The 13,145-nt window shown below is 38.1% G+C and overlaps 1 protein-coding gene across 2 annotated transcripts; it reads left to right on the forward strand.

Annotated features, from left to right (window-relative positions):
- Positions 1–225: 225 nt before the first annotated feature.
- Positions 226–11,839, forward strand: LOC127445656 (troponin I, slow skeletal muscle-like). 2 transcript variants are annotated; one of them, XM_051705882.1, is made up of 6 exons: positions 226–382; positions 872–1,003; positions 1,385–1,474; positions 3,570–3,746; positions 9,179–9,302; positions 11,466–11,839. In XM_051705882.1, exons 1-5 carry the CDS (start codon positions 374–376, stop codon positions 9,269–9,271), a joined length of 501 nt encoding a protein of 166 aa, XP_051561842.1. In that variant the 5' UTR covers positions 226–373; the 3' UTR covers positions 9,272–9,302; positions 11,466–11,839. The 2 variants fall into 2 exon arrangements, with proteins under 2 accessions (XP_051561842.1, XP_051561841.1); XM_051705881.1 differs by having other exon boundaries at positions 9,179–9,274.
- The last annotated feature ends 1,306 nt before the right edge of the window (positions 11,840–13,145 follow it).

Here is a 13,145-nt window from a genome sequence, read left to right on the forward strand (position 1 = left end):
TGCTGCCAAAAGAGGACTGACTAGTTATTAAATCCAAGGGATGTGTTCAATAAAGACATGAAAGATTATAATTGTTTGTGTGTTTTTGGCTTAAGCACATTGTGTTTGTCTATACTTGTGACATTGATGAAGACGAGATCACATTTTATGACCAATTAATGCAGAAAACCAGCTATTTCCAAAGGGTTCACATACTTTTTCTTGCCCCCGAATATGTTGAAATTAACATTAACTAAGATTAATAAATGCTGCAATGTCTTTCTGAATTGAAGATAATTGTGCAGAGATGCTGTGATTAATATTTGCAATCTATAATTAATACTTATTTCAAATTTGGCAGAAAAAGTCCAAGATCTCTGCATCCCGGAAGCTGATGCTAAAGGTACTGTTGAAATATCATTTCCTAAAAGAAATAGCAGGCAGCGAATTATGCAAATAGTTATTCCGCAAATAAATTCAAGAAAGAAGAGCTACCGCAATTCAGCATGCAAATGTTACAATAACAACATTGCTGTTACTTTCTGAATGGCGAACATTCTAACAATGTATGTCATAGGGAGACTTTCGAACTTTAATATTGAACAAAGACTAGAGTCAAGAATAGTCAGCACAACTAAGATTGAAACTGTCTACAAAACAAAGTTTGGATTCATTAAATTGTGGTGAAGAAGAATAAGAACAGAATGCTACCTTGCATGTACATTTTTATAATTTTTTGCAGTAGTTGAACATCTAGAGTGGTTACACAAATTGTATTTTCAACAGTATATCACATACTATTTATTGAGACAAATTCAGTTCCATATAGCATATTACATTGTTTAAAGTAACATGTTTTACACTGAAAAGAATGTTTATGTGTGTTTTGCAGAGTCTTATGGTAGCTAAAGCAAAGGACGAGTTAGAGCATGAACTGGCAAATAAAGAGGCAGAGAAGGACAGATATCTGGCTGATAAATCTCCACCATTACAGACCAGTGGAATGTCTTTCGCTGAGCTTCAAGTACAACCATGAACACACACAATTCACAGAACATTGTATCTTTTTCTACTGACACTTATATAAATAAATAAATAACATGGAAGTAAAATGGTACTGCCATACAAACATACTGTACAATGGAAAAGCGTTACACCATGTTTTTGGACACTTCCATGTTGGTAATACTATGGTATTTTGCAAAGTACCTTACAGTACCATGGTGTATAAATATATGAATCAAACAGTACCATGGTCAATAAGAAAATACTATTGCATTACCATTTGATTCCATCGCTGAACCACAGCACTACCAGAGTACATTTTTTGTAATTGGACAGCAACAGCAACAAACAAATGCAGTGTTATCAGGTCTGTAAATGCTTTATTTTTTCTCTCTATCAGGAACTGTGTCAAGAACTTCACACTAAAATTGACGTTGTGGACGAGGAGCGCTACAACACTGAAGCAAAAGTGCTACTCAACACAAGAGAAGTAAAAACACAGTTTACCTCTTCAGCTAATTCAACAATGGTGTATGTTTCTGGGAAAATCAAAAGCCATGTTTAACCACTCACTGTAAACACATCTACAGAGGTAACCAGACACGACTTATTTCCAAGATCCAAGCATCAAGTAATTCGTCCATTTACAATGCAATCGAAAGTCCTGCACGACGTGACAAAATCCCGCCAATCAGCGGTCGGATTTACAAAGCATTTTGTTCTTATTTTCTTACTTAAGAAACTATTAAATATCTATATAATGCAAGAATATTTTATATTCCCAAAAAGGAGAATGTTTTTTTTTCTTAAACCATCAACGTTTATAGTTTGATACGTTCTTACAAATTTCTTATAATAGAAGTAGAAATACAAATCAGAAATAGAATGCAAGCAAATGGCAAAATATGCAGATCTCACTGTGAATTCGGTGACAGTAGGTCAAAAGTTCTTCAGCTGAAATCGGTCTGTGCATAAAGAAATTAGAATCACTGTCCCCAGTGGCTGAAGCTGGAAGTGTAGTTGAACATATGGGCACATGTCAGCTCCAGTTTATGGGTGAAATGTCCACAGAGTGGTGCCAAAAGCGTGTTGTATTTTTAGTTGTAAATGATCAAATATAGTCAACAGGAATGCATATTTTATTAACCATACACTCTAGCCCAAACCCCAGTCTTAAACCTAACTGTCAGTGTAGTAAAAATGTCATTTTAGAGTGAAAGTGCAACCTCCGAATTGCGTTAACCATTGTTTATGTGAATGCGATTACTTCCTTGGTCCCATTGGAAAAGGTAAATGCATATGAACTGATGCAAAAATGTTTAATGGGAGATGGCATTTGTTAGTAACTTGGCAGAATGCTGTGGATTTCAGGGTACCAACATGTCAATATCCCTTGTGATTATGCTGGCTTGTCGCATTCGAAGAAGGTTAGGATCAAATCCAGACATTAGATGTACCAAACACAGTTTTTACATTATGATGTCAAACATAGTTAGAACACGTTTAAATGTATTGCACACCAATTCAAAGTTACAATTTAAAGTGAGTTTATTCTGTTTTACAGTTTAAAGTGTATTCCATTATAATGCCAAGATGTTTGGAGTATTAATCGTGTTAGAATGCTATAGGGAATTCGCAAGAATGTTTGTGTCATGGTCCTGTCACTCTGTCAGTCTGGGTTTTTGTCTGACAGGACTGTGGCATCATCGTCCTATGTCTGTCTTGTGTTTCGTTGTCTGTCTTTGTGTGAGCACACGGTTTCGGTTGTATTCCCTGCCTTGCGCTCTTCAGTCTGTCTTGTTTCATGTCTGTAGTATGGTGTCTGGGTCTTGACTTCCTGTCTGGTTCGGTTTCGGTCTGTGTCGGGACACTAATTCTCCATGTTCTATCTGTAATTGACGTGGGTGCATCGCGCTTATGTCATCTTGGTGGCATGTACTCATGTCAATAGTTTATGTCTGTCCCTCACGAACACGGGTGCGCCTTGCATTGCGCTCGCATTGCGCTGCAAGCCCGGGTCGCAAGCTGTCTTCACGTTGTGCTGAGGTTCGGTCACTTTGGTCTGAGGTTTCAGGTTTGTGTGTGGCCGAACTCTCGCACAGGTGTCCTGTCTTGCTTTTGTTGCCTGTTGCGTGCATCGCGTGGCGTTTGCCTCGCGATGTACTAGTGTTGGGTTCGAGTCACCTTAGTCAAGTCTGAGTCAAGTCCGAGTCTTTAAACAGTCGAGTCCGAGTTGAGTCCGTGTCCAAAAGGGGCAGAGTCCATAACAGGCTGAGTCCGAGTCAAGTCCGAATAAATCTATTCATGAATCTGAACCGTAACTCAACATCAATATTTCAGCTTATTTTAAACTTCACAACCTTAACCCATAAGGGGTAGCTTATGTTCATTGTTTTTCCCCCTTGTGGGAGTTTATGTTTGGTTTTTGTGTTAAATAAATTCATTTATTTTACTCAGTGTTTGGGTCCTGAGCCTCTCTGTTATCTCTGCAAAATCGTGACAATTTTTGTTAATTCAAGCTGTACTGAGTAACCAGGAACTACACCCTTGCTAATGATGAAACTTGTAAACATACCTGTTTGCAGATCAAGGATTTGAACATTAAAGTTCTGGATCTGAGGGGCAAATTTAAGCGGCCCACTCTGAGAAGAGTGAGAGTCTCAGCTGACGCCATCCTGTGCTCTTTATTGGGCTCCAAACACAAGGTTTCCATGGACATGAGAGCCAACCTAAAGTCTGTGAAGAAGGAGGACACAGAGAAGGTGAGCTGGGAATCATGTTCAGAAATTAAATTAATAACAAAATTGATCATAAAAATCTGGATATATATATATATATATATATATATATATACAGTTGTGCTCAAAAGTCTGCATAACCTTAGTTCTTAATACTGTGTATTGCCCCCTTTAGCATCAATAACAGCGTGCAGTCTTTTGTAATAGTTGTCTATGAGGCACCAAATTGTTGCAGGTGGTATAGCTGCCCATTCGTCTTGGCAAAATGCCTCCAGGTCATGCAAAGTCTTTGGTCGTCTTGCATGAACCGCACGTTTGAGATCTCCCCGGAGTGGCTCGATGATATTAAGGTCAGGAGACTGTGATGGCCACTCCAGAACCTTCACCTTTTTCCTGCTGTAACCACTGGAGGGTCAACTTGGCCTTGTGCTTAGGGTCATTGTCATGCTAGAAAGTCCAAGAGCGTCCCATGTATTTTCTGATAAAATGCTGCATTCATCTTGCCATCAATTTTCACAAGATTCCCCATGCCTTTAGAGCTCACACCCCCCAAAACATCAGTGAGCCACCACCATTCTTCAGAGTGGGGATGGTATTCTTTTCACTATAGGCCTTGTTGACCCCTCTCAAAACGTAGCACTTATGGTTGTGACCATAAAGCTCTATTTTGGCCTCATCACTCCAAATTACAGTGTGCCAGAAGCTGTGAGGCATGTCAAGGTGTTGTCGGGCATATTGTAACTGGGCTTTTTTGTGGCACTGGCGCAGTAAAGGCTTCTTTCTGGCAACTCGACCATGCAGCTCATTTTTGTTCAAGTATCATCGTATTGTGCTCCTTGAAACAACCACACTGTCTTTTTCCAGAGCAGCCTGTAATTCTCCTGAGGTTACCTGTGGGTTTTTCTTTGTATCCCGAACAATTCTTCTGGCAGTTGTGGCTGAAATCTTTCTTGGTCTACCTGACCAAGTATCAAGGCTTGGTATCAAGAGATCCCTGAATTTTCCACTTCTTAATAAGTGATTGAACAGTACTGACTGGCATTTTCAAGGCTTTGGATATCTTTTTATATCCTTTTCCATCTCTATAAAGTTCCATTACCTTGTTACGCAGGTCTTTTGACAGTTCTTTTCTGCTCCCCATGGCTCAGTATCTAGCCTGCTCAGTGCATCCACATGAGAGCTAACAAACTCATTGACTATTTATACACAGACACTAATTGCAATTTAAAAAGCCACAGATGTGGGAAATTAACCTTTAATTGCCATTTAAACCTGTGTGTGTCACCTTGTGTGTCTGTAACAAGGCCAAACATTCAAGGGTATGTAAACTTTTGATCAGGGCCATTTGGGTGATTTCTGTTATCATTATGATTTAAAAAGGAGCCAAATAACTATGTGATAATAAATGGCTTCATATGATCACTATCCTTAAATAAAAGACAGTTTTTTTGCATGATCAGTTATATTTTCAAAATCAATGCCAAAATTTCACAATTTCTGCCAGGGTATGCAAACTTTTGAGCACAACTGTATGTATATATACAGGTGCATCTCAATAAATTAGAATGTCGTGGAAAAGTTCATTTATTTCAGTAATTCAACTCAAATTGTGAAACTCGTGTATTAAATAAATTCAATGCACACAGACTGAAGTAGTTTAAGTCTTTGGTTCTTTTAATTGTGATGATTTTGGCTCACATTTAACAAAAACCCACCAATTCACTATCTCAAAAAATTAGAATATGGTGACATGCCAATCAGCTAATCAACTCAAAACACCTGCAAAGGTTTCCTGAGCCTTCAAAATGGTCTCTCAGTTTGGTTCACTAGGCTACACAATCATGGGGAAGACTGCTGATCTGACAGTTGTCCAGAAGACAATCATTGACACCCTTCACAAGGAGGGTAAGCCACAAACATTCATTGCCAAAGAAGCTGGCTGTTCACAGAGTGCTGTATCCAAGCATGTTAACAGAAAGTTGAGTGGAAGGAAAAAGTGTGGAAGAAAAAGATGCACAACCAACCGAGAGAACCGCAGCCTTATGAGGATTGTCAAGCAAAATCGATTCAAGAATTTGGGTGAACTTCACAAGGAATGGACTGAGGCTGGGGTCAAGGCATCAAGAGCCACCACACATAGACGTGTCAAGGAATTTGGCTACAGTTGTCGTATTCCTCTTGTTAAGCCACTCCTGAACCACAGACAACGTCAGAGGCGTCTTACCTGGGCTAAGGAGAAGAACTGGACTGTTGCCCAGTAGTCCAAAGTCCTCTTTTCAGATGAGAGCAAGTTTTGTATTTCATTTGGAAACCAAGGTCCTAGAGTCTGGAGGAAGGGTGGAGAAGCTCATAGCCCAAGTTGCTTGAAGTCCAGTGTTAAGTTTCCACAGTCTGTGATGATTTGGGGTGCAATATCATCTGCTGGTGTTGGTCCATTGTGGTTTTTGAAAACCAAAGTCACTGCACCCGTTTACCAAGACATTTTGGAGCACTTCATGCTTCCTTCTGCTGACCAGCTTTTTAAAGATGCTGATTTCATTTTCCAGCAGGATTTGGCACCTGCCCACACTGCCAAAAGCACCAAAAGTTGGTTAAATGACCATGGTGTTGGTGTGCTTGACTGGCCAGCAAACTCACCAGACCTGAACCCCATAGAGAATCTATGGGGTATTGTCAAGAGGAAAATGAGAAACAAGAGACCAAAAAATGCAGATGAGCTGAAGGCCACTGTCAAAGAAACCTGGGCTTTCATACCACCTCAGCAGTGCCACAAACTGATCACCTCCATGCCACGCCAAATTGAGGCAGTAATTAAAGCAAAAGGAGCCCCTACCAAGTATTGAGTACATATACAGTAAATGAACATACTTTCCAGAAGGCCAACAATTCACTAAAAATGTTTTTTTTATTGGTCTTATGATGTATTCTAATTTTTTGAGATAGTGAATTGGTGGGTTTTTGTTAAATGTGAGCCAAAATCATCACAATTAAAAGAACCAAAGACTTGAACTACTTCAGTCTGTGTGCATTGAATTTATTTAATACACGAGTTTCACAATTTGAGTTGAATTACTGAAATAAATGAACTTTTCCACTACATTCTAATTTATTGAGATGCACCTGTATATATATTGGGGTATGCAGCAAAACCATTATCTGTATTTGTATCTTTATCTGTTCATATGACAAAATTATCTGTATCTGTCTCTGTATTCGGATAGAACCGGGTGTGGGCGGGGCTTAACCCAAAAGTGTGTCAAACTAAATGAAATGCCCATTTCTAAATGTTACACTTACATTTATAGTTTCTATTAATAAAATATGCCTTTTCATAATAATAGCCTAATAATAATAATAACAACAATAATAATAACAATAATTATTATTATTATTATTATTATTATACAACTATTATTTAAAAATATATAATTGTATTCTTTTTTTCCTTACCAGATGAAGCTGAATTTGTAGGCTATGGAATATTTTGTGGTTTCTCCTGGTATTTCAGATATTAAAATCTGCATGAAACAGAATTTTCATTTGTCTGTGCATGTATAACAACATTCTTCCGGAGACAGGAGGTGTCAAGCAAAATGTGAAATGTCAAGCACACATTTTGCAGTGAATAATAAATACAAATTCAAACATTAAAAGAAATTAAAATAAAATCAATATAGCCTACAAACAGGTGAAATTCCGTAATTCTATCAGGAATTTTTATGATAATTCACCATTATTTAGTTAAATAATAATAATAATAATAATAATAATAATACATTGCACCTTACCAGAGGTAGCACTGTTTAAAGTAGAAGAAAAAATAGATGGAGCGTGTTTCAGTTTCTTCGATTTACATAAGGAGGAATATTCCTAATAGATGAACACTCTATGGAACATTTAAACCTTTATGGAGCATTTTAACTTTTTTCAGAATAAAGTCTTAACCAGATAATTTCCTTAATCGCTGATGTGAATATAAATGTGGAATTTAACATCACGCTCTGGTTAAATACATGGGAATCATATGTGAATTGTGTGATACATTAACATCAAGAAGTGGAAAATGTATATGATGTTGCATCTTTGTTAATGTTACACTTGACAAGCTCCAGACACGCACAATTAACAGAGACCGCAAACGGAGTAAAGACTCCGATCCCATCCAATCTGAAATCACAATGTGTGCATTTTCATTCATAAGGTTTAGAAATATTGGTTGCACAGTTTCATAAATTATTTGTAATTTTGTATATGTTTATTTAAAATGTCGCTTTGTCCTTGTGCCTCTTGGATAATCAGTCATACAAATATTTTTTACATTATTCGAATGAATCCTTTATTCATTTTTAAGTCATTATACGTGCCTTTCTGAATAAGGTATTTGACTGCAGGCACATCCCTAATATATATATATATATATATATATACATATATATATATGCTATTTACAGTAGGTACTCAACCAGAATGGGCTGTATGTAAGAGCAGTTAAAATGAATGCGTTTATGCATGCCATTCATTTAAAATGCTAGACGTGTTAATTTTTTCTTAAATGCGATTAACACATTTACTAATTTGACATTAGATCCTGACATTTTATTCAGCTCTGTGTGAGTTCTAAACAATGGTTGGAACCTTTGTGATTTGCGACCACAATCAAACACACAGCAATTTTGTATCATTGATCAAGTGATGGGGAAAGGACCGCTTAACACTTAACACTTAACACAAACTAAGACTGGACTTGTGACAGAAATCAACTACTTTGCGTGCCTCTGTAAGGTGCAATTTCATTAACACAAAATCACAACAAGTCTTAACTATCACCAAACCGCCAATTCGGATAAAGTATCATAACGAGGGCAGTGCCAGCACTAAAAGCAGAATAAGACATCTGTAGTGCTTTTCATGTGGAGTGGTGCTTGACAAATGCAGTGAATTCAGATAAAAAATTTTTTTTAAAAAAACACAATTTGGTCCTGGAGGCCGGTAAATGAGAATATACCCCAAAGATTTTTCAGTTCCAAACCTTAACAACAGTGCCTCAAATGAAAAAAAATCTCTAATAAATTCCTGATGACACTTAAGATGGCTCTTTAAAACAACAGCTAGTCCACCTCCACGGCCAGTAGTCCTAGGTGAACTAAAATATTTACAGTCCGCTGGGCATAGTTCTATCAGTGCTGAATGATCTTCACTTTTCAACCAAGTCTCAGTCATTAATAAAATATCCAGACCATAAGATATCAAAAAATCCTTGAGTATGTAAGTCATGTTGGGTTTTGGAACGAGAACAAGGAAGCGTATTATAGGTTAATGAAATACATCAGTCATTTGTATTTGCATAAATAAATATGTAAAGAGTAACAAAATTTGAGTTTATCATTACTCAGACCATCTTCCGTCTTTACTGTGAGTCATTGCTGTGTTAAATATGTGTTTGTGTCTCTATACAGGAAAAGACAGCAGAGGTCAGCGACTGGAGGAAAAATGTGGAGGCCATGTCTGGAATGGAGGGGAGAAAGAAAATGTTTGATGCAGCACAATAATGAGTGAGAGCAACAAAAAATCTGCAAACATGCAAGTCAACATGAAATCAAAATTGACCTTATTTTCCTAATACATGTTCCTGGTTTTATTGTGCACAATTTATTATGATTTACATAAGAACAAAATATGTCAATCTTAACCACTTAAACTCTATTAAAGCACACACATTGACGTTGAACGTCTTTTTAAAGACACGTCTTTATAAAGATGCCTTTCCGTCTTTGTGTGATTCCTGGATGCGGTTGCTATCTCTCTGCTTCCAACGGCCACAGGCGCTGCCTCACGTGTCTGGGCAGCGATCACACTGAGGCAGCGTTCGTGGATGGTTCATGTTCTCATTGCGAGAATATGACCATGGCAACATTGTGGTCGCGGCTTTCCTTCCGGGGGAAGCCACTCTGACCCCCGCGCAGTGCTTTTTACCTCTGGGTACGAGGCTGGCCCGGCTGGTGCTGGAGGTGATTTGGGGGCTCCTAGGGCACCTTTTTCTGCCCAAAACCGACCTCCCAGCACGTCTGCTCTCACTACCCTCGATATACGGAGGTCCCTCAGGTGGATAAGGCAGTTGCGATGCACCTGTGACCGCAAAGCGCAGCCACCTGGCAGGATCGCCCAGCATTCCCTTCCAAGGCCTGTAGGACGATGTTGTCTCTGATGGTCAAAGCCTACAGCGCTGCTGGTCAGGCTGCCTCTGCCCTGAATGCCATGGCCCTCCTGCAAGTACACCAGGCCAAGGCACTAAAGGAACTGCACGTGGGTAGTCCTGATCCCAATGTGATGCAGGAGCTGAGCTCGGTGACCGACCTCGCCCTCCAGGCGATGAAGGTCACGTGCGCGAGCACTCGGGCAGGCGATGTCCACCCTCGTGGTCCAGGAACGCCACCTTTTCAATGCTTGTTTAATGAACCATAAACAATTAATTAACATGCACCTGTGGAATGGTCATTAAGACACTAACAGCTTACAGATCTTAGGCAATTAAGGTCACAGTTATAAAAACTTAGGACACTAAAGAGACCTTTCTACTGACTCTGAAAAACACCAAAAGAAAGATGGACTGCAGATGTGGCCTGGGCAATGAATTGCAATGTCCGTAATGTGAGATGCATAAGACAGCGCTACAGGGAGACAGGAAGGACAGCTGATCGTCCTTGCAGTGGCAGACCACGTGTAACAACACCTGCACGGGATCGGTACATCCAAATATCACACCTGCGGGACAGGTACAGGATGGCAACAACAACTGCCTGAGTTACACCAGGAATGCACAGTCCATCCATCAGTTGTCAGACTGTCCGCAATAGGCTGAGAGAGGCTGGATTGAGGGCTTGTAGGCCTGTTGTAAGGCAGGTCCTTATCAGACATCACCAGCAACAACGTTGCCTATGGGCACATACCCACCTTCTCTGGACCAGACATGACTGGCAAAAAGTGCTCTTCACTGATGAGTCGCAGTTTTGTCTCACCAGGGATGATGGTCGGACTCGCGTTTATCATCAAAGGAATGAGCGTTACACCGAGGCCTGTACTCTGGAGCAGGATCGATTTGGAGGTGGAGGGTCCATCATGGTCTGGGGCGGTGTGTCACAGCATCATCGGACTGAGCTTGTTGTCATTGCAGGCAATCTCAGTGCTATGCGTTACAAGGAAGACATCCTCCTCCCTCATGTGGTACCCTTCCTGCAGGCTCATCCTGACATGACCCTCCAGCATGACAATGCCACCAGCCATACTGCTCGTTCTGCCATGGCCAGCGAAGAGCCCGGATCTCAATCCCATTGAGCACGTCTGGGACCTGTTGGATTGGACGGTGAGGGCTAGAGCCATTCCCCCCAGAAATGTCCGGGAACTTGCAAGTGCCTTGGTGGAAGAGTAGGGTAACATCTCACAGCAAGAACTGGCAAATCTGGTGCAGTCCATGAGGAGAAGATGCTCTGCAGTCCTTAATGCAGCTGGTGGCCACACCAGATACTGACTGTTACTTTTGATTTTGACACCCGCCCCCCCGTTCAGGGACACATTATTCCATTTCTGTTAGTCACATGTCTGTGAAACTTGTTCAGTCTTAGTTATTGAATCTTTTTATGTTCATACAAATATTTACACATGTTAAGTTTGCTGAAAATAAAAGCAGTTGAAAGTGAGAGGATGTTTCTTTTTTGCTGAGCATTTCTGTTTTTTTGTTTTTTACAGGAATTCAGGATGGGCGTTCAGAGGAGGTGATAATGCTGGCAAAATAAAATATACAACATTTTGTTAATATGCTTAAAAACTTCCAAGCCTCATAAAAACAATAAAAGAATGCAATAAAATACAATAAAACTAAAGTTATTAAGTAACTAGTCCATTTGTTCAGTAAATCTCTACAAACCAAGCCTTGTTAAGGTGGCAATGTGAAAAGTCTCATCAAACTTGTCCTGTTAATAAAATTTGTAATCTGCAAAGAGCCACGATTTTATTTCTCATTCTAGATTTCTCATTTGAATATGAAACATATGAATGTTGGTTTTTTTGTACAATGAATAATTCAAAAGCACAATGATAAAATAAACAGGAAATGTAACCCCTTTCAGACATTTTAATTTTGGATTTATCCTATAAAGTAATTTATTATGACTGATAAAGCAAGCACAGAAAAAGGTAAATGTAAAATAACACATTTTACATTTGAGAATGTATTTTATCCCAGATGTCTGCATACACTATACAGTTCTTAGTCTGCAAATGTGAAAACAAACTGAGCAAAACTGCAAGTTCCTTACCAGCTGCTAGAGGGCAGTGTTAATCAACCAGAGCTGCAAATATATTTTTATTTCTGTTTATACTTTTAAATAAATACATACAATTATCATTATCATTATCATTAGTAGTACTAGTAGCCTATTTGAAGTATTTATTTTTGTATGATGGAAATCATATATATGAAACTACATCTCTTATTACTCTTTAAAATTAAGTCTCCAATTACAAACACAAATGGTGTAAATCATTTTCTTAAACAGTATTTTTATCTTGTTTTTCAGTATATATATATATATATATATATAAACATCCTTAAAAATAGATTCAATAAATAAATAAATTCAGTGAGTTTCAAGACAAAACTTTTTACCAGTGGCCAATGGGGTGAGAAAAATAAACCTAATTCAAGATATATTCTCTGAAAACATATTTTCATTTAACTGCATCTGGTTTTAAAGATGTTTACATACTTTTACTGAAAAAAAGACAAAAATGCTGATTATGAAAATGATAATTTGCAGAATACAGCCTAAAATGCCATTTTAGAATCTTTTAAAATTCCATAAAGAACTTTGCATTCTCTATTTTTTTTTTTTTTTTTATCATTTATTTTTTTAGAAAAACCATTAGTGTACTGGTGCTTTAAAGAACCCAGAAATTCTTATCTGAAGAACCTATAATGTCATATCAAAAATGTTTTAATCATCATAGTCCCCTTTACACTGAAAAATGGTTCTTGATAAGAGGTTTGTGCCGCAAAGAACCAAGAATCTCTTTATTCTAAGAGTGTATTAAAAAAGAGTGTCATTCTTCATATTTGAATTATAATGGATTGGAAAAGTGCATGAAAAGCAAGGCCAACGTTATTCATCACAACAAGTCTGAACGCACAACCAGCAGGTAAACTAGAAGCCAAACTAAAGCTAAGTTTAAAACTAAGTTACCAAAGCCAAACACACTTCACAGATGTCCAATATACTTTTATTATTAAAATATGCATAAACTAAAGGCAGTCCAAATACTACAATGATGTATAAATGCTTCAAAATGTACATTTTATATATATATATATATATATATATATATATATATATATATATATATATATATATATATATATATATATATATA

Source organism: Myxocyprinus asiaticus, chromosome 9 (assembly GCF_019703515.2).
Source record: "Myxocyprinus asiaticus isolate MX2 ecotype Aquarium Trade chromosome 9, UBuf_Myxa_2, whole genome shotgun sequence".
NCBI classification, from domain to species: domain Eukaryota; kingdom Metazoa; phylum Chordata; class Actinopteri; order Cypriniformes; family Catostomidae; genus Myxocyprinus; species Myxocyprinus asiaticus.